At 46.2% G+C, this 27,390-nt stretch overlaps 1 protein-coding gene across 4 annotated transcripts in view; it reads left to right on the top strand.

Moving 5' to 3' along the window:
* VWC2 (von Willebrand factor C domain containing 2) overlaps positions 1 to 27,390 on the top strand; it is a 135,363-nt gene that overhangs the window by 2,777 nt on the left and 105,196 nt on the right. For all 4 annotated transcript variants that reach the window (XR_012920972.1, XM_020289933.2, XM_012735982.3 and 1 more), the window contains exon 2: positions 22,387 to 22,516. Coding sequence is in view for 3 of the 4 variants with exons in the window: in XM_020289933.2 (XP_020145522.1) it covers positions 22,387 to 22,516 (130 nt within the window). In the remaining variant the exon portion in view is untranslated. The remainder of the gene's footprint in view (positions 1 to 22,386; positions 22,517 to 27,390) is intronic.

The raw sequence follows: 27,390 nt of genomic DNA, 5'->3' as shown, positions 1-27,390 counted from the left end.
AAGCCATGAAGGGGCTTTTGTCTATGGGGAGGGGAATCTCTGATTCCTGTTTACAAAAATTTGTAGTCAATAGGTAGAATGTGTTTTCAAACTCTGGAGATGGGAGATGATACTGACAAAAGGGAAATTGGAATATAATTTTGGGACGAATTGAGATACCAGTAAAGTTATTTGTAGAGTGTTAAGTGCATCTTCCATCTTGAAATAATATTTCATTCTTAACTTTCATGCAGTCCTTATCATATGTAGGATGCACACATGGGTGAATGTTGCAAAGATGTTACTAATTTTTAATTATATGCCTACTCCTATAGTAGGACAAGTGCATGAAAATTTTGTTGTGTTATATCATGTTTGTTTATTTCTGTTAGTATTGGGAAATTTCTAGGCATTTCCCTAATTTAGTACGGCTGGTGAAAGTCATTTAGCATCTATTTTTGTTGCCTTCAATGTACAAAAGAGGACACATTACTTTGTTAAGGGTGGAAATGGGGGTTTGCAGGCCTATTTCATGTTTTCAGAACCTAGTGGAATTTATGTGCCTCTGAACTAAGGCCGTGGAGGGTAATTAAAACTTCACATTTCTTTGCTTTTGGCTGGCATGATGTCTGTCCTGTGTATCAACACTGGTTATCATAGCTGATCAGCGGCTCTGATTGGTGATTGAAAACATGAATGTAGACCTGTGTAGGATCGGCTGTGAGTCCTGGGTTTTGTGGGCTGCAGTAATGGGGATTTGTTGTCATGCTGAGCACTGGGGCACAGCAGTTGTTAATGTGCCTGCTCCAGGAGTTCTGGGCTTCAGAGGGATAGATGAATTGTAGCCTGTGGTTTGCGTAGCACAAAATATATGGAAAATGAAAAACCAAAGCATTTTCTGTCTGAAGTGGTATGAGCTTCTCTGAAGAAAAGGTGATTCAAATGGAGATTATGGTACAATAGGGCCATGCTTGGAACACTGCTTACCTTAGCAAGAAAGGAGCAGAAAGGAAGATTACCCAGGCTGCTTGTTTCCCTGTGACATGCACAGGCCCTTCAACTGTCTGTTCTCTGCTGAGGGAGAGAGAGACAGGGAGACAGGGAGAGAGGGAGAGAGGGAGAGAGGGAGAGAGAGAGAGAGAGAGAGAGAGTGAGAGAGAGAGAGAGAGAGAGAGAGAGAGAGAGAGAGAGAGAGAAAACTAACTACTGATGGAGGCTGGAACCTCCCTGAGCTGCCGATAAACTCCAGAGCCGCCATGAGCCTGTGGTGTCTGTGGTGCGCAGGCGTTAGGCTCCAGCGGTGAGAGCAGCTTCTTCTCCCTATCTTCCTGGGCTTCCCTTTGGGCACATTTTCTTGCCTTCTCTGTCCTGGTTTCTGTCCAGCCCTGTGTTTGTCCTTCTCTCCGCACTGTTTCACCCCATCAAACTCCCACTCCTGTTTGATCTTAGCTAGATATTGGTTGAAGACCTCACTGATTCCACAAAATACCATTAAGCTGCTAATAATGAGAGTAATAACCTCATTCCTCCAGGGATGCTTGTAATTTAATTTGTACATCCAAATAAATACATAGTTAATAGTAGAATTTTCTCCACTGCCTCTCAAATTATGCCAAGTGTCTTATTCTTCAACTTACACCATTAGGCATCCAACTTAGAAAATGAAAAGCGTGTCTATCAGTTTATACTTTTTAAATAAATGAATGATATTTTCATCTGTTTTCTACTTCCTAGAGTATATTTGTCTGCTGAACCACAGACTGGGTGGTTTAAACAACAGAAATTTATTATCTTGTAGTCCTAGAGGCTGGAAGTCTGAGATCAAGCTGTGGGCAGGGCTGATTCCTTCTGCGGCCTCTCTCCTTGGCTTGCAGATGGCCGTCTTCACCCGTGTCTTCACATGGTCGTCCCTCTGTGTGCATCCCTGTCCAAATGTCCTCCTTTATAAGGACAGCACTCATTGTAGTGGGGCCCACTCTTGTGAGCTCATTTTTAGTTTAGCTACCTCTGTAATGACACTGTCTCCTAGCACAGCCACATTCTGAGGTGTCGGAGCTCAGGACTTCAACATGTAAGTTTTAAGAACACAAAATTCAGCCTATAACATAGGGTGTCAGTGACCAGAGCTGACCTCCTAGAAACAGGCCCAAGGAGATACAAGCATTGTGGTGGGGGAAAGATGCATGAGCAGGTATCATTGGAAGAAAGTGTTGATAAAGAAGGTACAGAGTGAGTGGAAAATAAACTAAATGCCAAATAAACAGAACTAAGTGGCCCACCCGATGGCTCTGATTCTGTGTATGTTCCATTCTGAGAGTCACTGTAGCAGTTCTTGTATTAGTTATGTGAATGAATCTTTGTGTCGTAGATAACTAAAAGGTGACTAGGAAGGTCTCTGTTGAGCAGCTTTAAATTTCGCCCTGTGACTACCATCCAGTCCAGAACTAAATAACACATGAAATCCATTACTAAAAAAATGACCCTATTTTGTTCAACAAAACAAGTTGTTCCCATCATGGGAATCCTGGTCCCCTGGAGAACTGTGAAGGTGGAAATGGGGGTTTGCAGGCCTATTTCATGTTTTCAGAACCTAGTGGAATTTATGTGCCTCTGAACTAAGGCCGTGGAGGGTAATTAAAACTTCACATTTCTTTGCTTTTGGCTGGCATGATGTCTGTCCTGTGTATCAACACTGGTTATCATAGCTGATCAGCGGCTCTGATTGGTGATTGTATCAGTCTTTGAAGAGAAAGAGAAGATGAATTATTAATGAGTGTTGCTTGCTACACTGTCTTTCAAAGCATGAGAACTATTGAAAGGGAGATAACAGGAAGGGCACTGGTAGATGAAACAATTTGGGGCCACTGAGTTAAACCAAACCCTCTCTCTGACGATTTCTGTATTTGACTTGGCAGTAACCCCATCGCCAAATCTCATTTCCAGATTTTTATCAGTGAAAAAAAAATCTAACATGAAATTTGGAATCAAAGCCTCCATTAGATCTCTGTTGCAGTTATGAGGAAGTGCCAGTAAAGAGAAAGCCACAATTATTAGTACTTTTCAGTCTATTCTTGGCGTAATGTTACTTAACCAAAAACAATGCTACTGTTTTCCACCTTCCTGAATCAATCTGTGTAAAGTTTATGTTCTTTTGTGTGAGTTAGCCTCGTGCATGTGCTGCCTCTGAGTTTGTTTTGGTTCTCAGTAAGATTTTGCAAATTCTGAACCTCTCAGTTTTTGCCTCTGCCTAAAAACATTTGAACAGTTAACAACCTAAAAGAAAAAAAAAGGGAGTCCAGTCCATATGGCTTCTCTCTGGATTTTTTTCAGATGTGTCCCTAACTGAGGTAGGAGAAACACAAGTTTAAAAACTGCTTATTTACATGTGTCATATAGTGTGTACGTAGTAAGGAATTAACACCAAAAAATTTGGCCTTTTGTGATGGACAGAAGGGAACCGATATTTATTCAGTTCCTAAATTTTTTATACATTGGCTTTTTATTTTATTGGTGATTCACACAACAGACTGATGCATTGGCAGTATTTTTTTTTATTTTAAAGGAGAGAACTAAGGTTCAAAAAAGTTAAGTGACTTGATCAAGGTCATAGAGCTGGTAAATGGCAGAGCCAGGATGTGAGCCCTAGTCTGTGCACTTGTAGCTCTTCCACAGTGTCGTCATGACTGCATGATAGTGAAGTAGTATTTTGTCGTGGCAAAGAGAATTTCAGGTACCTGGAGAAAGGAAAGTTTATACAGGCTTGGAGCACCTGGCCTACATTAGTGTCCAATGAATGCTTGATCCATGCAGCTAAGCATTATTTACATGGATTTATGTCTTATTTGACTTAGCCATCTAGGATAAAGTAAATGGTTATGCCCTTCGAAGTTTGAAATCTAGAGTTGAAATGAGAACCAAAGCACTTAGTCCCTGGAGCTCCCCATGGGCAAGGGAGAAGCACTCCAGAGGCAGTGGATAGAATGCTGGACGCAAGAGGTGGGCAGGATCCCAGAGATTATCAGAGCCTCACGGGGCAAACAGGTGGTCTGAGGGCCAGGTCTAGCCTAAGGAGGTGCTCTGTTTGGCTCATGGGGTATGAAACATTTGTTTGACTAGTGCCAATATTTGACAAATGAGAAGTTCGTATAAATACCTAGATTGCCTATTTTTTATGAAAATGGGATGATTCTCCAATGGCAGCCATCTGCTGGTACTGCGCAGGGATGCTCCTTGGGGAGGGCATTTGCTCTCCAGCTGACCACATCCCCACTTGGAGGGATGTGACTCACCCATGATCCAGTAGACTCGTGACTTTGTAAAGCTGCTCTGTTCATAAGCAGTGGAATTTCACCTTAGAAAATTGGTGCCTCATTCACAATCATAGAGCCAGTTGATAACTAGAGTAGGTTTTGGAATGTAAGTTCCATGCTATCGAGTCCTGTCCCCTTCAGTGTGGGAGGCGAATCATCTTCAAGGACTTTGAGGACAGGGTACTTACCGTCTTAAGATGTCAGCGTGAACCGTTGTTTCATTTCATCCTGTCCCCCCCCCACTTCCCAGCCCCAGTGGTAGTCTGCATTTTTCTCACTTTGCAGGAAGTCAGTAAGATATATGTGAAAGCAGTATGAACGTATGATATAAAGCTTTGAACAACACGAGGGGAAAGGCCTGCTCCCAGTTGGTGTGGAGGTCCAGGCCAGTTTTGCTGTGTGTCGGCCCACAGAGAAGTGGTCGCGCCCAGCATGTTTTGGTCTCTAGGAGGACTGTAGATGCTCAGCTTCACGGCTGGCCCCACGGAGCCGTGTTTCCCCATAAAACATTTCCTACTCAGATGCTATCCCCAAATCTGATAAGGCCCAACAGAAAAATGATTTTCAAATTTATTTCAAAGTATTTTGAACACCATACGCCCGGCACTGGGCTAGATCCTGGAGACGGGATGAGAAGCAAACAGGTCCATCCCAGGCACAGGCGTCAGTGCTGAGCTATGTGACCTGTTGTGAGGGCGTGGAGGGGGCGGGGGTGGGAAGGCACACAGCTGGAAGCCACTCTATTATTTATCATTAATTATTATTATTAATAGACTCTATTGTTGTTGATGGCTCTTTTTTAAATGACAGAGGAGTCCTGGGACAGATGTTCTAGGGCAAAATTGTGAGTTTGAGTGAAGGATGTGGTTTTCTACCCGGGCCTACATGCTCTGTCTCCATCCTTCGTGCCGCTTTTCTGACCATGTAGCTGGAAATCCTGCCTGTCTGTTCCAAGCTGAGATCCTGCCAGCTGGATCTCACTTTTCATTCTATTTCTGTTGGGCACTGGGGTGCGGCCAGGACACAGACTGCCTTTCAAATCTGTGGAAGAGGATGATGTCAGGCATCTGCCGATGGCCTGTGAGTTCTTTTCGAAGCCCTAGGCCTGTGGAAAATCATAGAGATTGAGAATTAAGATGCCACGTGGCTCTGCACGTTTCTAGTTATAGCTGAAGTGACATAGCTTTAAACAGGTCTATAGAAGACAGCCTGAAAACCCACCTTTTACAAAATCCATGAAATCCTGGTTATCATGTAAAACACATTCTTTTTAAAAGCACATCTGAGATGGCAAGGAAGTAAGAGAAATTAATTCGTGGAGGTGAAAGTTGGAGTCAAGAGAGAAAAATCCGCTGTCTTGAACTCACAGTGGTGGCTGCCTGGGGGCATCTATTGGTCCCAGGGCCTGGGCCTCAGTGCTCATGGCCAGGCGGGGGCACCTGTCCTGTCCAGGGCTCATGTAGAGAGAGCCAGATCAGGATCTATGTCCCAAAGCCTGGGACCCCAAGAGCATGTCCTGCAAAGGGACAGGGTAGGCAAACACCCCTCAGTGGGCCTCAGTACTGGGCAATGGTGAAGGAGATGTTTATGTTTTCCCGGGGTAGTTGGCGTCCAGAGCAAGCATTCCCTTTTATAGTTGTGGAGCCCAAATTCGTGCTCCCCTGTGTGGTCTGAAAAATCCAAGTGGGATATTTTTCTAAAGTGGTGCACAGATATCTGACCTAAGCAAACACTGCGGGAATGCACCGTTTATCAGGGTTGTGAAAAATTCCCACAAACGGTATTTCAAGGAATGTGACCACAAACTAAAAATTATGCACAACAAGAAAGGGGATCCTAAGCAAGAGTTAGCTGAAGTAAAAGCAGTTGAATCAGATCCAGATATTGGATGTAAAATGAGCACATTTGATATGCATAAAAATATTAGAATAAGATTAGTGGGTAAAGATCAGAAACATATCCCAAATACTAGTCAGCTTTGAAAATAAATCAAATAGAACTTGTCTAAATGAATGATACTTTTAACAAATGATATAAATCCCATGGAATTAATATTCAGTGTGAGGTTTAACAGTAGCAGAGTAGATACAGATTGAGAGCTAATTTAGTGTACTAGCAGGTAGATCTGAATGAGTTACCTAGTGTGAAACACTGACGTGCAGATGGAACTTGAGAAAGAGATGTGATGGTACATGGAGAACAGATTGGGATTTGGAGAATATGGGAGAAATTGAGAGAGTGTCTGAGAAGTTCTAGTTAAAGAACATCTATTTCCTGATTCAGGAAACCCAATAAGTCTAAAGAAAGATAAATAAAAATATATCCACAGCTAGCCATATCATAGTGAGGCTGTGGAACACCAAAGGCAAAAGAAAGACTTTAAGAGCAACCAGAGAGAGAAGACATTATCTCTGGACATCAGTGAGCAGGCTGACAGCAGTGGTGGTCTGGTGGTCTTGTCAACAGTGGGAAGCACAACATGATAGAACTGCCTTGAAGAATAAAGAGCCCTTTGTTAATCTGATGTAGGTATCCAGCAAAATGAGCCTGAAGAAATATATTTTTAAGCAATAACAGAGAGCTAGCTACCCACCAAAAAATCTTATGGCGGAAACTCAGACTTGTGGGGGGAGGGGGGAATGGGCATTTATTGAAACCTTAAAATCTGTACCCCCATAATATGCTGAAATAAAAAATAAAAATAAAAAAAAATAAAATAATGTCTGCTCACAACCAGAAAAAAAGAAAAATAAATGGAAACTAAAGGATGAAATATAGAAAGAAGGAAAATGATCCCAGAAGCAAAGTGACAGAGTGGAGGAGTGATTGAAACCTATTGTTTACTAAATTGTAGACCAGTAGTTCTCGGCTGGAGGCAGCATTGCCTGCTTCTCCCCAGGGGGCATTTGCAAGTTGGAGGCATTTCTGGTTGTCATAACTGGGAGGTGGGGGGGTGTTACTGACATCTAGTGGCTGGAGGCCAGATGTGCCTTGCGTTACAGGGGTGGGTTTGTCCTGGCCTGAATTTTGAGTTGACAACTTTACACTTAGACAGGAAAGTTTATTGAATAGAACTTTTCAATGTTCTTAGAAAATAGGTGCTGGAGGCCAGCTCCGCTTTAGGCCAAATCAGGAAATAGGTGAGCATTTTCAAAGGCACCTCCTGCTGCCGAGGGCTGCCCCTCACAGGCACCGCCAAGCTCCATTTGAGCCCTTCCTGCTCTTGCTGTAGTGAAGGTCAGAGTGCCTGGGAGTGATATTCCCTTCATCCTTGGCTCCCTTTGGCACCAGGCCTCTCAGAAATAAATAGTTCCTTCCACCATGCCAAAAGGATTGGCCCTTCTGTAGTGTATCTTTGCTTTCCTTGTGTATGGCTTTAAAAACAATTTATTTTTTATATTTTACTTCCAAATTCTATGTGCTTGAAAAAAAGTCTCTCAGTATTTTTGTTTTAAGGGGCTTGAAACAAATATGGAACAATAAAATACTTTCCTGCCAGTCACTACTCGTATTAATTCCCTTTGGCGTGTCAGGAGTGACGCCTCCGCACCTGGTAACACTCTTGCGTTGTTGACAGCTGCGTGTGGGGGCGCAGGACCCCCGGCCGGTGGAGAGGCAGGTGTGCAGGGCGTCAGCAGGGAAGACGCCCACAGCCCCTTCTCATGTGGGGCAGAACTGCCCCGAACACGTTGGCCCCCACTTGCTGGCGATTTAGCCGATTTAGCCATGTCGCCCAAGCATCACTGTAGGGGTGGCTAGGTTGGAAAAGCAAAGGGATTCCGACAAGCCTGCTGCCTGGGCCTGGGCCGCAGGAGCAGGGGAGGCAGGGCGGCCTGAGGGATAAACTGTGCTCTGATGTGGGCTTCCCAGCTCAGGGCGACCTCCCGCTGGGAGCAGAGCTCACATCTGGGTGCAGTGCAGTGCCCTCCAGGAAGACAAGGAGATAAGCTCATCTTGCTTCCCGGTGACAGAGGGGTGACAGATAGAATTTAATGGTCAGATCTCAGGGGCCATTGCACCCGTATATCTGAGTGCAAAGAGTCCCTGTCTATGTGAGCAGGCGCTGCAGTCTCTTCTCCTCCAGAGCTCAAAACCCCATGGAATGGGACTTCATTAACCGGAGAAACCGCTGGTGGTGTCCTGTTCTAATTTCGGAATGCTTTGGGGGAGGTGCAGGGCCAGCGGTGTGAGCTGATGGTGCCTGTCAGCTCCTGGCCTGGGCTGAGGCCCAGCACTTTCTGGGTAATTGGCAGCTGATGTGCGTTGAAGGAGCTTTAACAAGACAGCCAGACTCTGACTTCAGATGGTGTCCAGACGAGCGTCCACGTGGCCACTTTATAGATGGAGGCGCGAGCCCTATTGCTGGAGCCTGGCCAGATTCGGGCAAAGGCAGACTGACACACCCTTTTGGTCCTCTGCATCACTCCCTGCTTAACGTGAACACTGTCCCACCGCCATCTCAAAGGAAGACTGCCAGATGGGAGCAGCACGGCTCTGTTTTCCTCTGGTGCGTGTGTCCGACACACATGTTGGTTTCAGGGCATTGTTTTCCCCAGTCTGCCACAGTCCCCGCCACTCCCTATCACGGCACCTAGTTCCTCGCCTCATGTTCTCGCTTGACTGGTCCCTGAAGGAGTCTGAGCTTGTCCTCCCCAAGAGAGCCAATCCCATGTCACACTTGTCTTTTAAAACCTACTCTTGGGAAGACATTTGATTTTTGTTGTTTATGTAAGTGAAAGATAAGCTTTGTGTTTCTTTCTCCCAAGGGATTACTTAGCTTTAATCCTTTAATTCTCAAACAAAAGAGTTTTGACCTTCCAAGTTTTTTTCAGAAGAAGAGGGGTTCAGCTTGTAACAAAATCTATGGTATGACCCCCAACTGGTGGTCATACCCAGTTGACTTTAAGGACTTAATTTAGGACTCTATGAATGAGTAAATTATATTAAAGTCATCCCACAAAAATCTCAGCATCACCCTTGCTCCCCAGGTGGGAGGGAAGGGGCCCTTTCCTGCCCGGGCGTGGCGGCCTGGCGCTGTGGCCCTGGGTCTCAGGTGCACTAACTGCTGCCGTTGGCCAACAAGCAAATACACGTTGCAAACACTGCGGATGTTTTCGCTCCTGGTAACTGACCTAGCAAGCTCCTGTATGATCTGTGTTAATCTGAGGGAATTATTCAGAAGAGGATGTGAAAGATGTTAGTGAACGGAGGTCTTGCCTCCAGCTGAACCATGAAGAAGGGAGAGTTTAGGGCCCTGGCTTGTCAGACTGCTGCACTGCTAATCTGCTGTGTGGTGCCTGCCCTTGTTTTCTTCCTGAGACTCAGAAGCTGACAGTTTCTGGGGACAGCTCTTAATTAAGTCCCTTTGTGTGCAAATCCGTTCTCTGACAGAGAGTGGAAAGACAAAGAGACAAAACAATTCCTTTCTGAATGGCGCAGGCAGCAGGGGCCCTGCCTGTTTACTTTCTGTTGCTGCTTGTGTCGGAGTGGGAACAGTGACTGTGCAAGTGCATCTCACTTTGCTTCTTCTTTCCTGTGGAGGGAGAGCAGGTGAAGGGCAGGTGCCGATGTGGAGATTTCTGTGCTGGTCCTGGTGGACAGCAGGCAGCCGGGTATCTGCCAGGTCCTTGGGGACTCGGGCTGTCCGGCTGGTGCCCCCAGATGACCGGGAGGGACCTTCTGCTTATTTAGCTTAGACGCAGACCAGGCCTCGGGCTAGCTTGATAAGACAGTTTCAGGGAAGAAGCTTGACATAGGACTGGGAAGAGATTTAGTTCCAGGTGACACTTGAGAAGAAGGCGTCACTTGCATATCATCTTCCAGGTTTTCTGTAGGCAGGAGAGCTGATGGAGTAGGCAGGGCTGCTTGGGGCCCAGGATGCGTGCAGATTCTGCCTATTTCAGGCATCCTCAAACTATGGCCCACAGGCCACATGTGGCCCACCGAGGACATTTATCCAGCCCACCTGGTGTTTTTGCCGCTGCTGACTGTCCTGCTTAGCAGCCGACTCGTCCCGGGCCCACAGTGCGCATGTGTGGAATGTGCGCCGCACTCTCCAACGGCCCTCCAACGGTCTGAGGGACAGTGAACTGGCCCCCTGTTTAAAAAGTTTGAGGACCCCTGGCTTATTTGTTGATGAGGACTTTATATTTGTGCCCAGTAGTATGACAGACTGGGTTCAGGCAACTGCCCTGACTTGACAATTCACCAGAACTATAGGTGTGTTTTTTCTCTAAAAACCAGAGTGGAAAATACATCATTTCTGCATTTTCCTCCAGCTCTGAAATAACACAGTTCCTGGTTATCAGAAGCCAATAAGACTTCGTTGTATAAATAGAGAGAGACTTTGTGACTTCCCTCTGTGTGCATCATGCTGAGGAATGTGCGCTGGACACAGGTTTTCATAAATTGAGCAGCTAGAAAGGACACTTTCGCCATCTGGTGATAAAACTGTGACAATGACTTTGGGAGGCTGCTGCGCCCCGCTGGGCTGGGCAGAGACTGCTTTTTTGCTCCCACCTGGAGCAGCTTGTTTTTAGGGCATCAGAATCATCATGTCACAGGGTCAAAATGAACCCAACAAGATTCAGATGTGGAAACATGGCAGGATTCTCTTTAGTTAGAGCATATTTCTTTCAGTTCCTGCCTCCCTGCATCTGCTGATGGCTGGAAATGTTATTATCAAGTTAAGGTTTCTAAGTCTCTATTGGGGCATCCCAGTTGTTTGGGGTATCAGAAATATTATCCCTTTTGGGCAATTCCTCTGCTTTTCGGGAGTTCTTCCTCTGAGGACACCTCCCATCTTCATTTATTTATCTGGAGACAGCTCCTGTTTGGTGCCGTGGGAAGGACCCAGGTGTAGCGTCACTGTGTTGGGAAGGGACTTATCCTTGTGCTACCTCCTACTTCTGGCCTTGTCTCTGTCATAGAACCAACCCACTGTGCTGAGGTGTGGCAGGTCCCTCGTGGTCTGGGGGCTGTTGTGTTGGCTCCGAGGCTGTGACTGTGGACCTCTTTACAGCTGCTGGTGTTGGGGTGTCTACACTCTGCAGCACCCTGTCCCAGCCCCTCACCACCACTGGTCCCCAGTGTTCCCTGCTGTGTTCTGGACCCCAGGAGGGGACAGGCCTTGCCAGGACAGCCCTCCTGACTTGCCTGCCCCTATCAGAATGCTGGGATTACTCCCGTGCCTGGAGGGTCCCAGAACCAAAAGGAAGGCCATCTGTCTCTGACAGGCCTCCAGGGTCTCCAGAATCCATCCAAGGGAGTAGGGCACCACCTTGAAGTTCTGAGAACCCGCCCAACCCAGGGACATCCCCTCCACCAGCTTCAGGGTGACTCAAGAGGTCGTGGCATTTGACTTGTTACCCTTGCCCTTAGTCCTTCTTCCTTCCTCCCACCCTCTGGTCCTTCTCTCCAGACCAAGAGCTATTTCAGCTTCCCCTGTGGTAAGTTCTCTCAGTCACACCTTCATTCTTCTTGCTGTGCACTCGAACCTCCAGACTTGGACTCTTGATCTGTAAAAATCCAGCTCAGGAAGTACTGAAAAAGGCCACGTTTTCTCTGGAAGGCCTGGCCCCTGGTCTTTAAAAGCACATAGGTGAGCAGTCCCATGGTTAGGTGTCCTAGGCGTGTCTGCTCTCTCTAGATGACCGAGACTCTGCTCCTTTCATAGACGCAGGGGTGGAAGGGCTGAAGGGAACATTGGTGGGAAAGAGTGTGGATGGGGCGTTGTTTGAAAATGCCATCCTTCTCTAACTCTGGTGACTGCAGCGCCCCCAGACTTCACATGTGGAAGAGACTTGAGCATCTCAGACTTTGGTATCTGAGGGGGGTCCTGGAACCAGTTCCCTGAAGACACCAGGGGAGAATGGTATTTCACACTTGTGGGCTACTCACTGCTCTAAGTACTTTGCAAACATCGGTTTATTTTACCGTCCCCATTTTCCAGATAAAAACACTGAGGCACAAGTTTCAGATAATCTTGCTTAAGCTCCCACCAGTTTTCTGGAGCAGATGAGGAGATGTGGTCTGCAGCTTCTCGTCCTGAGCATGGTGGTACTGCAGTGACTTGTGGGTGTGCTCCCGCCCGTCTCCTTGGCTGCCCTTCCTGACCCTTGCTCTTGGCCAGGGCAGACTGGAGCCTCCAGTCCCGGCAGCCAGAGGTCTCCAGTCACGCTGCATCCCGCTTGCATCAACTCATGGGCGTGGCTGGAGGAAGCCAGACACCCAGGCCGCTACTGTATGGTGTGCGCCCTGTGGGAGCCACCTGGGATTCAGTGGGGAGGGACACGTGGAATTCTTCCTGCCCCTCCCAACCTGGTGCAGCGATGCCAGGGCGGTCAGGCACTCACCCAAGGCCACATGACAATTTGAGGAACTTGGACCAGGGCCCAGGTTACCGCCTTCCACTGCCCTGCCTGGGTCTCTAGATCTCGGCGTCCTCTCAGGTCCCGTCCTCTGCAGCGAGGATGCCCGAGGCAGACACGCCGAGAGGCCCCCGCAGACTGTCCGATGGCAGTGACAGTCCCAGGCTCTTTCTTGCACCCTAGTGGAAAAGCCCAGTAAAGCATCACTACTTCCTCCATCAGTTAGTTACCAGTTAGGGGTGATTAGTGGGATTTGGAGTATTTCCTGGCATATTTTACGTACTTACTAAATGTCTTTGGATGTGGAATGAATTAATGTCTTGTTATGCGTATTTTTTTAAATTTATGTTTAAAATGTATCAAATGTGACTAAATAATATGTAGACTCTGTCCAGGCACCCCTTAGTTTCCCTGTATGCCACTGTTTTGTCACATTTGTTTCTGATCCTCTTTTTAATGAAATGAAAGAGCACAGATACAGCTGAACCTTGCTACCCATCCCTGCATCCCAGCCCTTTCCCTCCTCCTCAGGAGTAGATGGGGCAGCGATCGGTGCATCACACTCCTGCACCCGTTTCTTGTCTTCCTCATTAGGCTGTGCGTGTAAGCAACACTGATTGTTACGTGTTTTTAAAGTTTGGCATTTACACAAACAACATAATGGCATATGTATTCTTTGCAACTTTTTTTCTGTTTATGTTTTTGAGAGTCCTTTGTGTTGTTACACACATACTTGTTCATGAATTTATAATTGCTCTTTAGTGTCCGATCTGACTAGAACCACAAAGTGTTTCTCTGCTTTTTTAATAATGGGCAGTTGTATCTAACTTTTCTCTATTAAAAATTGTTAGAGTTTTATATTATCAGTTAATAGCACCCTGTTATTTCATTTCCAAGTTTGTAACCAGCTGAGAAGTGACAGAGAGAGAGCAGCATCCTGGGCTGGAATGGGCAGCCTGGTAAATGACATGTTGCCAGTGGACCAGAGGCATGTCTGTGCCTGGGCAGTCTGTGCAACTGCAGAGCCCACCTGTAGGGGCAAGATCCGCAAGCTTACCGAAAGGAGGGCACGCGTGTCAGTATCTGTGGACGAGCTGATGCCCAAAGAGAGGGAATCAGAAGGGCTGAGTGGACCTGGCTGTAGAGTTTCTTTGCTTCCTGCCAGAGAGAAGTAGAATAGCAAGTATTTCTCTCACTCCTGACCCCTCTCATTGTTACCTCCTGTGTATTTAGATCTAAAGTCATTGTGCCCATTTGCATACCAGCAAATATGAGAACTTTAGTTCCTCTCCTCTTTGCCAGAACTTGATGTCATCAGACATTCTCTCCATGCAACTCCAGTATGCATGAAATACTCTCTCATTTGGCTTCCATCTTCCTGATTTTTAATGAGATGGAACATTCTTTCATATATTAATTGACCATTCCAATTTTTTCTTTTGTAGATGCCACTTAATAGACTTTATTTCTTTTTAAATTCTTAAAAACCGTATTTGATTTATAGGATTCCTTGCATATTATGGATAGGCATACTTGGCAGTTCCATCTTAATAGCTACAGCAACAGCTGGCCTTTACTATGCTTTGTATATCCTAATTCATTTCATCCCCCACAACAATTCTAGTGAGCTAAATAGTATTATTATTTCCAATTCACAGTTGAGGACATTGAGGCATAGCAATACTAGGTTACTTGCCTAGGCTTACACACCACTAAATGCATTGAATTTGAAGCCATGCCAGTTAACTGTACTGTCTTTGGCTCTTGTAATACAGTATGTGAGATCATCAGTAGGTAAGTATGGGAACTAGAACTTGAAACCAGAGAAATAAACGTGGCATGTGATTTGAAGGGGTTACTGTTGGTTTTTGTAGACCCAAGTTGATCTTGTCTTATGGTGCAAGGATCATGATCCCAGGAAGTCTTTCACCTCACTCCACATACCCCCAAGAAGACAGATGGAGATGTATGTGTTCCTAATATCTCCCTCTCTACTTGTCCAGTCTGATCCGCTGTGGCGCCTCTTCATTATAGTACAGTTCAGCCATACACAGCATCCTTTGGACAGTGTCCCTCCTTCATCGTCTTGTCTCCATGGCTCTCCCCTCTTCTCCACCTGCCCCAACCCTCCCCACCTTCCTTAACCATATTCCAGGTCATCCTCTGCCTAGTCAACCAGAAGTAACAACTTTACCTTTAAAACTCTCAATACGACGCACAAAGCTCAATTAACACCTGACATTTTTTGCCATTTTGTTAGCCTCTCCTCCATATATTTTCATCTCATCTCCTTAATGAGACTGAGTAGTTAAGGTAAATGACTTGTGTATTTCTTTATATCTCGCTCTGAGAACACAGGGTTTGTAATGTAGTGAGCTGTGCATGTGGTCTGTGGGAGAGTGGGTGGGTTGATGGTGCGATTCGCAGAGCCTGTTCCCAGTATTATTCCTCTGGGTCTCACGTGTAGGTAGTCTCCAGTCTGCAAGATTGGTGTGTCCATGTCTTGTAGCGTTTCTATTCGGATTTGCTAAATTGTCAGTTGTGTAATTAAGAGGTATGAATCTTCAATTATTCAATATAAACTTTTAGCTGTTTTAAGAAGATATAACTGAGAAAATAGAGCAGAGACTTAAAACACCTGTAATAGGTGGAGTGTGTTGTGGCAGCTGTACATGGCCCTCAGTTCAGAATCAGAAACGGAATCTTAAAGTTCTGTTTTCTGATCTCAGGATTTGCATTTACTTACTCAGTTTCCACAGACTCCCTTCACGTACTTTTGGACCCCTTCTTTAAAGTCACTGCTATAGTATTTATATCATTCTAGTGTCTATATCTTCTGTTCCATGTGTGCATTTAATGTGTAATTCAAATCGTGGCCCTTCTCAATAGAAAGGTTTGTCCTTACTCCCCTTTTCTTGGGTGTTTGTATCTACTCTGTGAGCAGCTCTTTGTGAAGTGTTGAGCAATTTTTCCTGAAGCAAAGCTGTAGATTTTTATATTTTTCATAATGTGCTGTGCAAGTTCATTTTAGATTTTGTGTCTTTCCAGCCATTTCTTTCTTCACTCAGTCAATATTTATTGAGCTCGTTCAGCATTTCGCACTGTCCCAGTTACTGTAACAGTTATAGACACAGCCTAGAGACGGCTCTGGCCTGCGAGTTGCACTGAGCCTAGGTGACCACGCTTTCTGCATGGCTGGGCTGGGGGCCTCAGTGATAGAGCCTGTGTGCCTGAGAGGCCAGACGGGCTCAAGGGTGCAGAGACTTAAAAACAGTTTCAAAGAAGGGAAGGAGTGGGAGAGGTAGGTGGGCAGGAAGAAGCAGACCAGGTTCCAGTGTTTTTTTTTTTTTGTTTTGTTTTTTTTGAGACAGAGTCTCGCTTTGTTGTCCAGGCTAGAGTGAGTGCCGTGGCGTCAGCCTAGCTCACAGCAACCTCAAACTCCTGGGCTCGAGCGATCCTCCTGCCTCAGGCTCCCGAGTAGCTGGGACTACAGGCATGTGCCACCATGCCCGGCTAATTTTTTTTATATACATATCAGTTGGCCAATTAATTTCTTTCTATTTATAGTAGAGACAGGGTCTCGCTCTTGCTCAGGCTGGTTTTGAACTCCTGACCTTGAGCAATCCGCCCGCCTCGGCCTCCCAGAGAGCTAGGATTACAGGCGTGAGCCACTGTGCCCGGCCCCAGGTTCCAGTGTTTGTTTTCATGTTAGTCTTACTTTGTATCATTTCAGAATCCAACAATTTCCGGGTTAGAAAAATTAATGGAACATCTCTGCTGATGTAAGAAATAGCAAAATAGGGAGAAGGGCTTATTTAATGCTGAAGACTTTTAGTTAGGAATGTTCCACACTAAAGGCTATTAGCTCATACTTCTCTTTCTTCTTTATGTTTAAGTTCAGCCCATCTATGACAACATTAAAATTCCTTGGGAAATTGTGCTGGGATTTCCTGCCTCCCATTTATCTGTTGTTGAGTAAGCATCTGCGTTCAGCCCGGGTTCTCCCTCGCCACCGCCACCGAGAGCCTGTGCCCCGCTGTGGTGGGATTTCGTGGCGCCTCCTCCGGCAGCTCACGGGAGAAGCTCCAGGTTGGAAGAGACATGGTGGCTGCTACTGAGGCGACAGGATTGTGCACACAGGCATCTCTTACTTGTCACAGAAAGATGTGTTTAAGCTGGATTTGGGGGAAGCACGTTGGCGTTCGGTGCGTTCTGGTGGAGAGCGAGGGACTGCCGCTGCTGCAGATGGGACGGAGAAGGAGGCGGTGTCTGGAAAGACTTCCTGCTTTCCACAGGGGATGGAGATTTCAGACATGGATGAGAGCGGGATTAAAATTCAGCCTGCTTTCTGCAATATTTCAAAGCCTGGTCCATCTCGTGGTTATAGTGATTATAATCATAGTTATGAAATTAAGCAAAGCAAAGCTTCTTGCAGATGCCTAATTGCACCTGAGTTCATTCAAATATATACAATAAAATTTAAAGCACCTTAAATGCTGCTCATATAAGACTGTTAATCCCAACTTCTCTACCATTTACTATCATATAGATCTTTAATTTATGTATAAATCACTTGATTTAAGAAGTATCCAGTTGTATAGGCTTCATTTTTCATTTAAGAATTATTCCATGTGTATTATCCATTCCTACTTAATTATTTAGAAATAGATTCAATATTTATTTTATAGTCCTTGCATATAATACAGATATATATAATTACAAAGCATTATAAAGATCTAATTATGAATAACTTTACCTTCTAGTTAATATCTTTACACAGCCTCTGCCACACATGTTATAGTCATAATTGTTTGACTGAAAAAATGTGCTCAAATGTGTCTGTTTTCATTGCTGTGCTTCAGGTTTAGGGGTGTATTTCTTAGGTCCATTTTTAAAAACTCTTGTTGGTAAGACGATTCACTGTGGTAACTATGAAAGTAATGTGGATAAGTGAAAGAACAGTGCCATCAGCGTGGAGACCCTGCGTGGAGAGGCCAGGTCCAACGCGGCCCCTTGTTGGTCTTCCCTTGCTGTCACCCATGCTCCAGCCTTCCTGAAAAATGGCAGAAGCAGTCCTTCAACTCTCTGGCCCCACGACCGGAATGAATGAATGAATGAATGAATGAATGAATGAATGAATGAATGAACAGAGAATATCTTCATTCTCACTCTCAATTCAAAGAGACCATGTTCTTTTGATCCAAAAAAAAAACCTTTTTGACTACTCCTGGCACGTAGTACTTGCCTTGAGAATGGATTCTCTTTCTCAGATGCCCACGTGTTTCTCTAGGCTATACATTCCAGTCTGTCTATGCAGATCTTGGATTTGTGACTGGCAGATTGTGAAGAATGCTGTTTCTTCATAAGACGTTCTATGCAAAATGTAGGTTGTGATTTGCTAACAAGAAGTACTGTTGCTTTAAATGTAGGTTACTCTGGCTTAAGTTTCTTTGGGGAAAGAATAACTTTGGAAGAGGAGAAAAGTCCATCTCATCCAATTAGAAAACTGTGCATGGAAGTTCCTGCCGCTGGTTGCAGATAAAGTGATACACTGGATGTCTCACCTTCAGTTCTGTGGTGGAATGAAGAACACAGGATGGCGGGAAGTGTTTTGTGCCTGGGTTGGCAGGTGAAGAGTCCTCAGCTTGACGGGTGCCTAGACCTGGTGCTTGGAGTCAGAGCGGCAACTTGGAATCTTACCAGGTCCAGGGACAGGCTTTGACCTGGATCCTAGACACTGGGGTTCCAGCCATGGGTTGGTGAATGAGCCTGAAAGAGGGAATCCGTGACCTAGAATGCCAGATTGGCCCTGATGACTGGGGACGCAAGCCCTGCGTCAAAGCTGGAACCCACAGTTGGAATCACAGACTGCAACGTCCCTCTGCCCCTTGGCAGCCTCATCCATCCCAGGTAGTGGAAGGCAGTAGCACTTTGTCCCAGAGGAGTCTGAGCAGGAAGCTGTTCTCATTAGCACTGGGCATCCTGAGACACTGGGCAGAGCCCTGAGTTGGAGTGGTGGCTGCCCAGGCAGTGTAGGGCCTGGAGCTGTGAGAGGGGCTGGCTTGCGTCCAGCTGGGTGTCTGTCAGACTGCCTAGAGGGTCCGAGGCTTGGAGTTCAGTGGTGACTCTTCCCCCCGACGTGGTGAGGCTGAGCCTCCAGGCTGCATCTTGCTGGGCTGGCTGTTGAGTTCACATGGGCACTGGGTTTTGTGTTTGTTTTGTTTTTCATTTTAGCAACATTCGCTGTGCTATGTGAGAGCTCTGAGAGGCATAGGCACAAGCTCAGGTGATGTCTTAACCGACAGCAAGTGCCCCGCCCCATCCACGGTGGTATCAGGGGTGGCTTCCCAGAGGAGGCGGCGTTGGAGCTGGACACGCAGGAGTCGTGAAATGTGAGCCTTCCCAGGGAGATAAGACAGCACAAGTGAGGCCTGCACAAGCAGAGGGCACAGTGGGGTGGGCTCTGGGTTGGTTTGACCAGGAGTCCGGCATCGTTTTCGCCTGTTAGGCCGTGGCAGGCATGGTTAGTTGGGTGAAGCCCAGGTAGGACTAGCAAGACACATGGCTGGCATCTGAGGGAACTGGCACAGCCTTGCCACGTGTTGTCACCAGCCTCGCTTCATCTGGGGGTGGGGGCAGACCTGAACCTGGATGAAAGTGACCAGGAGCCCAGCACAGGCACTGGTGACTGCAGACGGAGGCGGCAGGATGCGAGACTCGAGAGGGACAGGCTCATGGCAATGCTGACTCTGTGTGTTAGCTCTGATTTTTAAGAAGTGAACAAATCTCCAAATACAGTAAATACGGTCGTGTGTCATCTAGGGAAGGGTTGCATTCTTGGAAATGTATCCTTAGGTGATTTCCTCCTGTGGGAACATCATAAAGACTCTTACACAAACCTGGATGGTGCAGCCTACTGCATACCTAGGCTCAGGGTATGGCTGGTGGCTCCAGGTTACACGCCTGCACAGCACGTGACCACACTGGATTCCGTAGGCAGCTGGAACACAGTGGTAAGTGTCTGTGTATCTAAACACATCTGAACATAGAGAAGATGCAGTAAAAATATGGTATTGTAATCTTACGAGACCATGGTTGTATATGCCAGCGATCCCCAACCTTTTTGGCACCAGTGACTGGCTTCATAGAAGACAGTCCTTCCACGGAAGAGGAGGGGGGGTCCCGGGATGACCCAAGTGCACCGCATGCACTGTGCAGTCCAGCCTCTCTGCCAGTGACAGTCTGCACCTGCAGCCACTCCCAGCGCCAGCACCGCCACCCCAGCTGCACCCCCATCACCAGGCACCGGAGTCTCACAAGGAGCACTCACCCTAGATCCCTCCCACGTGCAGTCTGCGCTAGGGTTGGTGCTCCTGTGAGAATCTGAAGCCGCTGATCTGACAGGAGGTGGAGCCCAGGCCGTGAGCTATGAGAGCCGCAAACACAGAGGAAGCCTCGCTGGCCCACCCACCCGCCACGCGGCCCATCCCCCAACAGGCCACGCACCCTGCACCGGCGCCAGTCTGTGGCCTGGGACACAGGTATATGCCGTCCATCAGCAACCCAAACATCTTTATGTGGCGCATGACTAGTTGAATTAGGCTTTCTAAATATTTAATGAGAGTGAGACTCAATCACATTTTTGATAAGGTTGCAAAACCCATAAGAGAATAGCAAACTATCTTGCTTTGCATGCATTTGAGCAGTGTTCTGTGGCATGGGTGCAGTGAAATCTCAGCTCCGGTGGCAGTAAAAGTGTTTTGTTTCCAGGCCAGTGATCTCTGCCCCATTGGCCAGGATGGATGTGCTCCCTCACGCGGAAAGATGCTGGGTCAGGCTGACTCAGGGCCTGCTGCCCAAGTACCTGGAGCCTTTCTGACTGTACAGTTGCACACTTTGCTCTGTGGTCCTGCTGTTTTCCTGGAACCCTCCCTGGGGACATGACATAGGGCCCATTCTTGCCTTCTTTCAAATTCCCAAACTGCAATGATGCTTTTTACTCTCTCCCTGGAGTCCAGCCTAGCGGACGCCAGGTTGTGGTTGTACCGCTTCTTGAGAACAGACCCGCTATCTGACCCCCTTGCTGACTATACTGCCCTCCATAGGGGATGGTTCTCACCGCCCCAGGGGCAGGGTGCCAGCGTGTGATCCCCACACCACCTGGCCTTGAGGGCTTGTGCCCAGATTCCTTCCAGTGGAAAACTTCTGATATGCAGAAACCATGTCTCTTGCAACTCAAGACCTCCGCTTTTAAAACTCAGAATCTTTTCCTCATTCTACTTGCCATGTACATCCTCCCTTGAGACAGAAATGCTACAGACTGAATGGGGGGTTGGTAGGAGATGGAAGGAAATGGGAACCACAACAAGACAGCGGAAACGAAGAGGAACACTGCTTACAGTAGGGAAAACTGTTGCACCAAAAATCCTTCTCAAAACCTGCCTTTATATTGTTGTAAGATTGATTTTAATGTCTGAGGCTGTATTGCAAACCAGGTCAATATTTTGTTTGGGGCTTTTTTGAAGTTTTTCACTTTCTTTTCCTTTTTGCCAAGTACACAAACACCCCCCCCCATACCTGACTCCCAGGCAGGCGGACTGTGGTGCCTGAGAAACAGGCACAGTTAAACCCAAACTGAGCTTCTGCTTCTTGCAATAACCAGTTTGTTCGGTGGAGATTCACTTTTCAGTTTGGGCATCATGTAGGCAAAGGAAGCATTCGTGAGAGTTCCTTGTTCTGCACCTTTCGAGTGTTTGTTGTCTGTACCGTGGGTGTGGGACACACAGGTCAGCTGGGGTCGCCCTGCCCCCAGAGAGGCAGGAGTTCAGCTGGACAACACCCCCCACCCCCCGTTTTCATTGACTTTTAAAGTGGATGTTTCCGCCTCACAGACTCTGCTTCAGACGGTTGTGTCTGCTCGGGCTGTCCAGCTTTGCCCTGCGTGGGGATCGCGGCCCTGGCGCGTTCTGGGCAGCGCGGCCTTTCCAGGAATGGCTGTTACGCTTGTCCGAGTGGCTCAGGGAGGGAGAGTTTGGGCCAAAGCCGGGAAAGTACAGAGAGGCAAATTGAAGTCCAGTGTCTAGGAGGACACCCTACCACCGCCCGTGGGGGAGCAGGCAGAGGAGGCCTAGGGGAGTGGGGCCAAGGGCTTGGCGGTCAGGAGCCTGCTGGAAGGTCTGCCATGGCCGGCTGCCCAGTGCCCCTGGGCCTCGGTTTCCTCATCAGTACTGAGACGGGTGGATAATTTTAATTGGCGTATTTTAGCACCGCGGTAAGAGTTCACAAGACCTGGCTTTGAGGACAGTCACTCCCTTCCCTTCCCCTTGTATTCGGGTGTCTTCTTAGCGAGAAACACGGGAGTGAAGGCGGGGCTTGCTTGGCAGGGCGACGGAGAAGGGAGGGTGTGGGCAAGAACTCAGTACCAAGTGCTCATTTGTTTAATTTTTAAAGAAACAAAAGTGCTTCTTCAAAAGAAAGCCTGTGAAGAAGCCCACATGTGGACCCCTGCCCGACAGAGCTGCCGCGGTGGGGTGGGGGGCCCCTTCGCACCTTAGGCCGCCTGCTGACACCGGCTCCCGGCCGTGCTCTGAACACCCCAGGGCTGGGTCTTTTTTCCCCCTAACACTCCTAACACACTTGGGTCTCTTCACAGACAGTTTAGGAGAAGGAAAATGTGGTTGTGGGACAAGGCTGCAGGCCACTGACCTGACCACGGGCTTGTGTTCCAGGTGTCTCCGTGCGAGAGGTGCCGCTGCGAGGCCAACGGCGAGGTGCTGTGCACGGTGTCGGCCTGTCCCCAGACGGAGTGCGTGGACCCTGTGTACGAGCCCGACCAGTGCTGCCCCATCTGCAAAAACGGTAGGTGAGATGCCGCCGGCCACGGGTGCACCTGCCACCCACCAAACAGTCCACGCTCTGCTCCGTGGTAGAGGGGACATGCACAGATATGTGGGTTCAACACACATATCCACACACATGCACATACACATGTGTATAGTCCTGAGGCCTCAGGGTGCAGTTAGGGTTGCTCTGTAGTGAGGCGTCTCTCTCTTGCTGGCTTCAGCTCCATGTTTTATGGATGTTAAGAAGTTCTTTGGGGAGAAATTCAATTCTACCTTTGAGGAGAGTCACTTATTTTAATTTAACTTTGTTTGTTCTTGCAAATCTGTTTCTCTCTTTCCAAGACAAATCAAACATGCTGGTTGGACTCATTTACTTTTCATTACTAAGTGAATTAAACTTGGGATGTAATTGAATATTTTTCATAAGTAAATTAGGCAGGAAGAGAGCCCCTTATATTCCCAGTGAGAGCCCCGGGTAGATCAGAAGCTGCACCTGCTTTATGAAACAGAAATGGCAGGATGTCCTTGTCCTAATTTATCATGGGAGAGTGTTTCCTCATCCTGCAACGAGAATTACTCTGTAACTGAGGTACTGAGGGCATCACTCTCTGACAAGGCATTTGACGGGAGTGCATTCCCAGGCACGCCGGGCTGGAGAGTGCTAGGTCCAGCTCGGAAGAGAGCAGGCTCCGGAGACAGGACCGCGGCCTTCCAGTGCCTGAGTGTCTTCCCTACAGCTGGGTTTAGGCTTTCTTGATGTACCCTCTGGCATGCTGCTAGGACTCTGAGTGGAGCATGCAGGGCTAACTTGTGACATTGCCAGCCTCGAACTGAGGGTTGCTGGGCCAGGGCTTGCTCACCATGTGGTGTGGGCTTTCTCAGTGGCAGGCAAGCCTGGGATCCACAGGGGTGTTCATGGTGTCAGGATGATTCTGAGAGTCTGCAGATGTGCCGGTCAGAATCGTGTGGGCCCTGAGGTACTACAGACACCTTCAGCCAGGTGTCCACATTTATCCAAATTTTACCACAAGACATTGCAAACTCTTGAGATTAAAAAGAAACAAACAAACAAAAAACAGGAAGAAGAAATGAAGTTGAAGTTGCTGTTGAAGAAGGATAGTCCTGGAAGAATAAGGTCACTCCATTAGGAATGTCACAATGGTGGAGCCATAATATATCCAGTTCTCTGAATGTAAGTGGACAGTGTCCAAAGAAATATGTCAAAGAGTGTACTTTACACATGGGACCAGCTGTTTATTCGTGTGTATTAATTACGATGAAACCATGAGGTAGAAGGCCGTTAGATGAGGGTGAGGAGGAGGCCTTCAGCATGGACTACACATGCTCTTCCAAAATAATGCCATCACACCCGAGCCGCGAGGTGGAGGGAAATCAGGCCAGTTGGCTCTGCTGCTGTCAATTAGGAACAGTGGGGAGGAAGACTGGGGATGGGCAGGAGGGCAGGTAGAGAGGCTGGAGGGCCTCGCTGAGCCTGGGTGTGGCCTTACGTGGTCGGTGAGGAGCCTGAGTGTGCCCCTCCCGTCTGTTAGGAGACCCCAGGGCGGCGTTCACACTGCATGCCCTGCCTAGGCGGGCAGGACTGGAGACCCCCTCTCACGGAGTCAGCTGGTTCAGTGAGTGGCTTAAACATGGGTTGCTCAAATATTTGGCATCTTAAGCATCTAAGATATTCCATGTTTCTCTTGTCAATTATGATTACAAAGAAAGCTTTGGCATTTGGATAGCCGGGGAATCCTAGTTTGGGTGTTTACACTAGTTGAGAAGACAGGATTTCAATCCTTGAGTCTTTTGTGATTGCTTTTTCCCTTAGAAAAATTTCAGACCTACTGAAAAGTTGAAATAATCATACAGTAAGGAATTGTAAACCCTTCATTCTCCTTGCCTATTATTAATGTTTTGCCATGTTCGCTTTGTCTCCTTCTGTCTTGGCTTTGGCCCCTTGCTCCCTGTCTCTGTATGTGCGTAACCCAACAGCATCAGTACATTCACTTATTTGCTCTTTCCCATGAGGTGCACAGAATAACCTACCCCTACCACCACCAACATGAACCCTCCTGAGCAGGGGTCGGGATTTTTCACAGCTCTTTTTGCTTTTATCCTACCTAGGGTATAGAGTCAGAGAACCTCAGTTACAAGTTATTTAAATTAGTTGTTTGTCATGCTGGGATATGTTAAAATTTATAAAGATTTAAAACATTTTGTAGGCGAGGCGCAGTGGCTCACGCCTGTAATCCTAGCACTCTGGAAGGCCGAGGCTGGCGGACCATTTGAGCTCAGGAGTTTGAGACCAGCTTGAGCAAGAGCGAGATCCCATCTCTACCAAAAATTAGACAAGCATGGTGGCACATACCTGTAGTCCCAGCTACTTGGGAGGCTGAGGCAGAAGGATTGCTTGAGCCTAGGAGTTTGAGGTTGCTGTGAACTAGGCTGATGCCATGGCACTGTAGCCAGGACAACAGAGTGAGACTCTGTCTCAAAAAATAAAAAAAATAAAATTAAAAATAAAATAATTTGTATTCAACTTTTGTCATTTAAGATATAATTTTATTTTTTGAGTAAGCAAAAATGTTCAAAAATGAGAGTGATATAAATATGGTATGCTCAAAGATTCAGTGTATTTTAAAGTTGCATTGATGGTTTTGGGAGGTGGTTGTTGCCTGGTGGTGTTCTTCCTTTACCTCTACACTTTGAGAGGCAGTATGGGATGAACTAAGGCAAGGTTTTTGTGGTGGCACATTAGAGACTTTTAGAGGGAACATGAATATGTTTTTTAAAGCTAGATTTATATTACAGAAGGATTTATATGAAAAGGCTTGATCCAATAATACCAAACATCAACAACTTCTTATTTCCAAGAATACAACTGAAAATAAATTTAAATGTGTCTAATCAGGTATTTACTATTAAATTTTGTTTTATTCTTCAGATAGAACATGGCTTTCAACTGTCTCTAGTTGTAGTGTATTCTGACCTTGCCAGGGCAAACTGGGTTTGAAATTCTTAGTAAAAGAAAGCTGCTTAAAAAACGAAAACTGTTTTGTAAAAATTGAGTGAGATTAATGAATAATTTACAGTAATCTAACTGTGCCTCCACACACGAATGATATTTTCCTCAATAAATTATATGTCTGATATAGCACAGATTAGAGAACATCAAAAATGCATGCTTTATATGAAATTAAAAGCTTGGATAGACTTAGCTCGGATAAAACATGAAGATTTTAACTGCTGATCTCTGTAGACCGGCCTTTGCACCCCACGCTGACATGTCTCGACCCGTAGCATTAAATAGCTCTTTCTCCGACAGAAGGGAAATTACAGTTCAGTTGCAGCCTGCCAAAGTCACTTGCATCAAAGGAGCAAAAGTTGGAAACCAAGAATGCCTTGAATATAAATAAATGATCACAAATCAAATACAGTCTAATATATTCACTTTGTTGACTTGTGTAGATCAATCTCCCATGGTTTTTCTCTTGATAAATGGATGTTTGCATGGTGCTGTTTTGTTGTTGTTGTTGTTGTTGTTGTTAATTTTTTCCCCCACAATGATATAGACAGTGAGTGTTATATTGACTTTCAAAAATTCAGGTTGTCTCTAGTGATGGTTGAATACACTCATTGCATTCAAGCCCCTTAGTTTTAGTAGACGTGCTTATTGGTATTAAGTAGCTACAAAGCTCCCATTAGCAATCAGAAGACTCCCTTCTGCAGGTGTGCACGCCATCTCTCTGTATGGACACAAAGGAAGAGAATTGATAAAAGTAGGACATCAGTGTTGAAATACGAGGGCCTTGCTGGAATTGGCTGTGCTTCTCAAAGGTGGAGTGTGCTGCCCTAAGGGGGGAGATGACGGGTAGCAGAGGCACGAGGCCCTGGGCGTGGAGATTGTATAGCTCCCTGAAGTGTCACTGCTACTTGGTGATCATTATTTGTAACATTATTTTCACAAGAGAGTAAATGTGGTTATTTTTTGGAGGAAAATGAAAAACTTCTATAAAATTTTTAAGAGAAACACTGATGCTTCAAATTATTAGATGTACTTTTGTGGAAAATATGTGAGAAGCACTGACTTGAGAATTAGGCAGAGTTTTTGTTTGTTTTGCTGTGTATTTCAGAGAGTAGGATAAGATCATACTTAAACTTCATGTTGGACAAAGCTTAGTGCGGTGTGTGGAGGCAGTGTGATTCACACCAAGATCCTCTCACAAGAGAAAAGCCTGCTCCCATCTGGCACTCCCACATGGCCTCACCATTGAATCTCTCTAAATTTTTTACGTAAGAAGTAACACCAATCTTATGGAAACACGCTGTCATCATTTACAGATGACATGATCGGGTCCATAAAAAAATAAAGGAATGTGCAAATACTGGAATGAATAGCTGATATTAACAAGGTGGGTTAGCAAGATCAGTGCTTAAATACCAGCTATAGTTCTGTACACCAGCAACAAACAAGTAAAAAAGAATTAAAAACTACAGTTTTAAATCACATCATACAAATCAGATACTTAGAGGTAAATCTAACAAAATTGGGCAAGATTTTCATGCTTAAAAACAATAAAGCTTTATTGAAAGAAATTAAAGAAGACCTAAGTATTAATAAATGGAGGGATATACCATGTTCATGATTGGAAGACTCAATAATGCAAGAATGTCAGTCTGCTTCAAATTAATATATTGATTCAGCACAATTCCAGACAAAAAAACAATGATTTGTGTGTGTGTGGAAATGACTGGATTTTAAAATCTAAATGGGAATACAGAAGTTTTTTTTTTTTTTTTTTTTTTTTTTTTAGGTTATAATTTTTTTTTTTTTTATTTCGGGATATTATGGGGGTACAGATTTTAAGGTTTCAATAAATGCCCATT

The sequence above is a fragment of the Microcebus murinus genome, chromosome 9 (genome assembly GCF_040939455.1).
Source record: "Microcebus murinus isolate Inina chromosome 9, M.murinus_Inina_mat1.0, whole genome shotgun sequence".
NCBI lineage: Eukaryota > Metazoa > Chordata > Mammalia > Primates > Cheirogaleidae > Microcebus > Microcebus murinus.
Note: the sequence above shows the minus strand (reverse complement) of the source record. Positions and strands in the feature narration are given on the sequence as shown.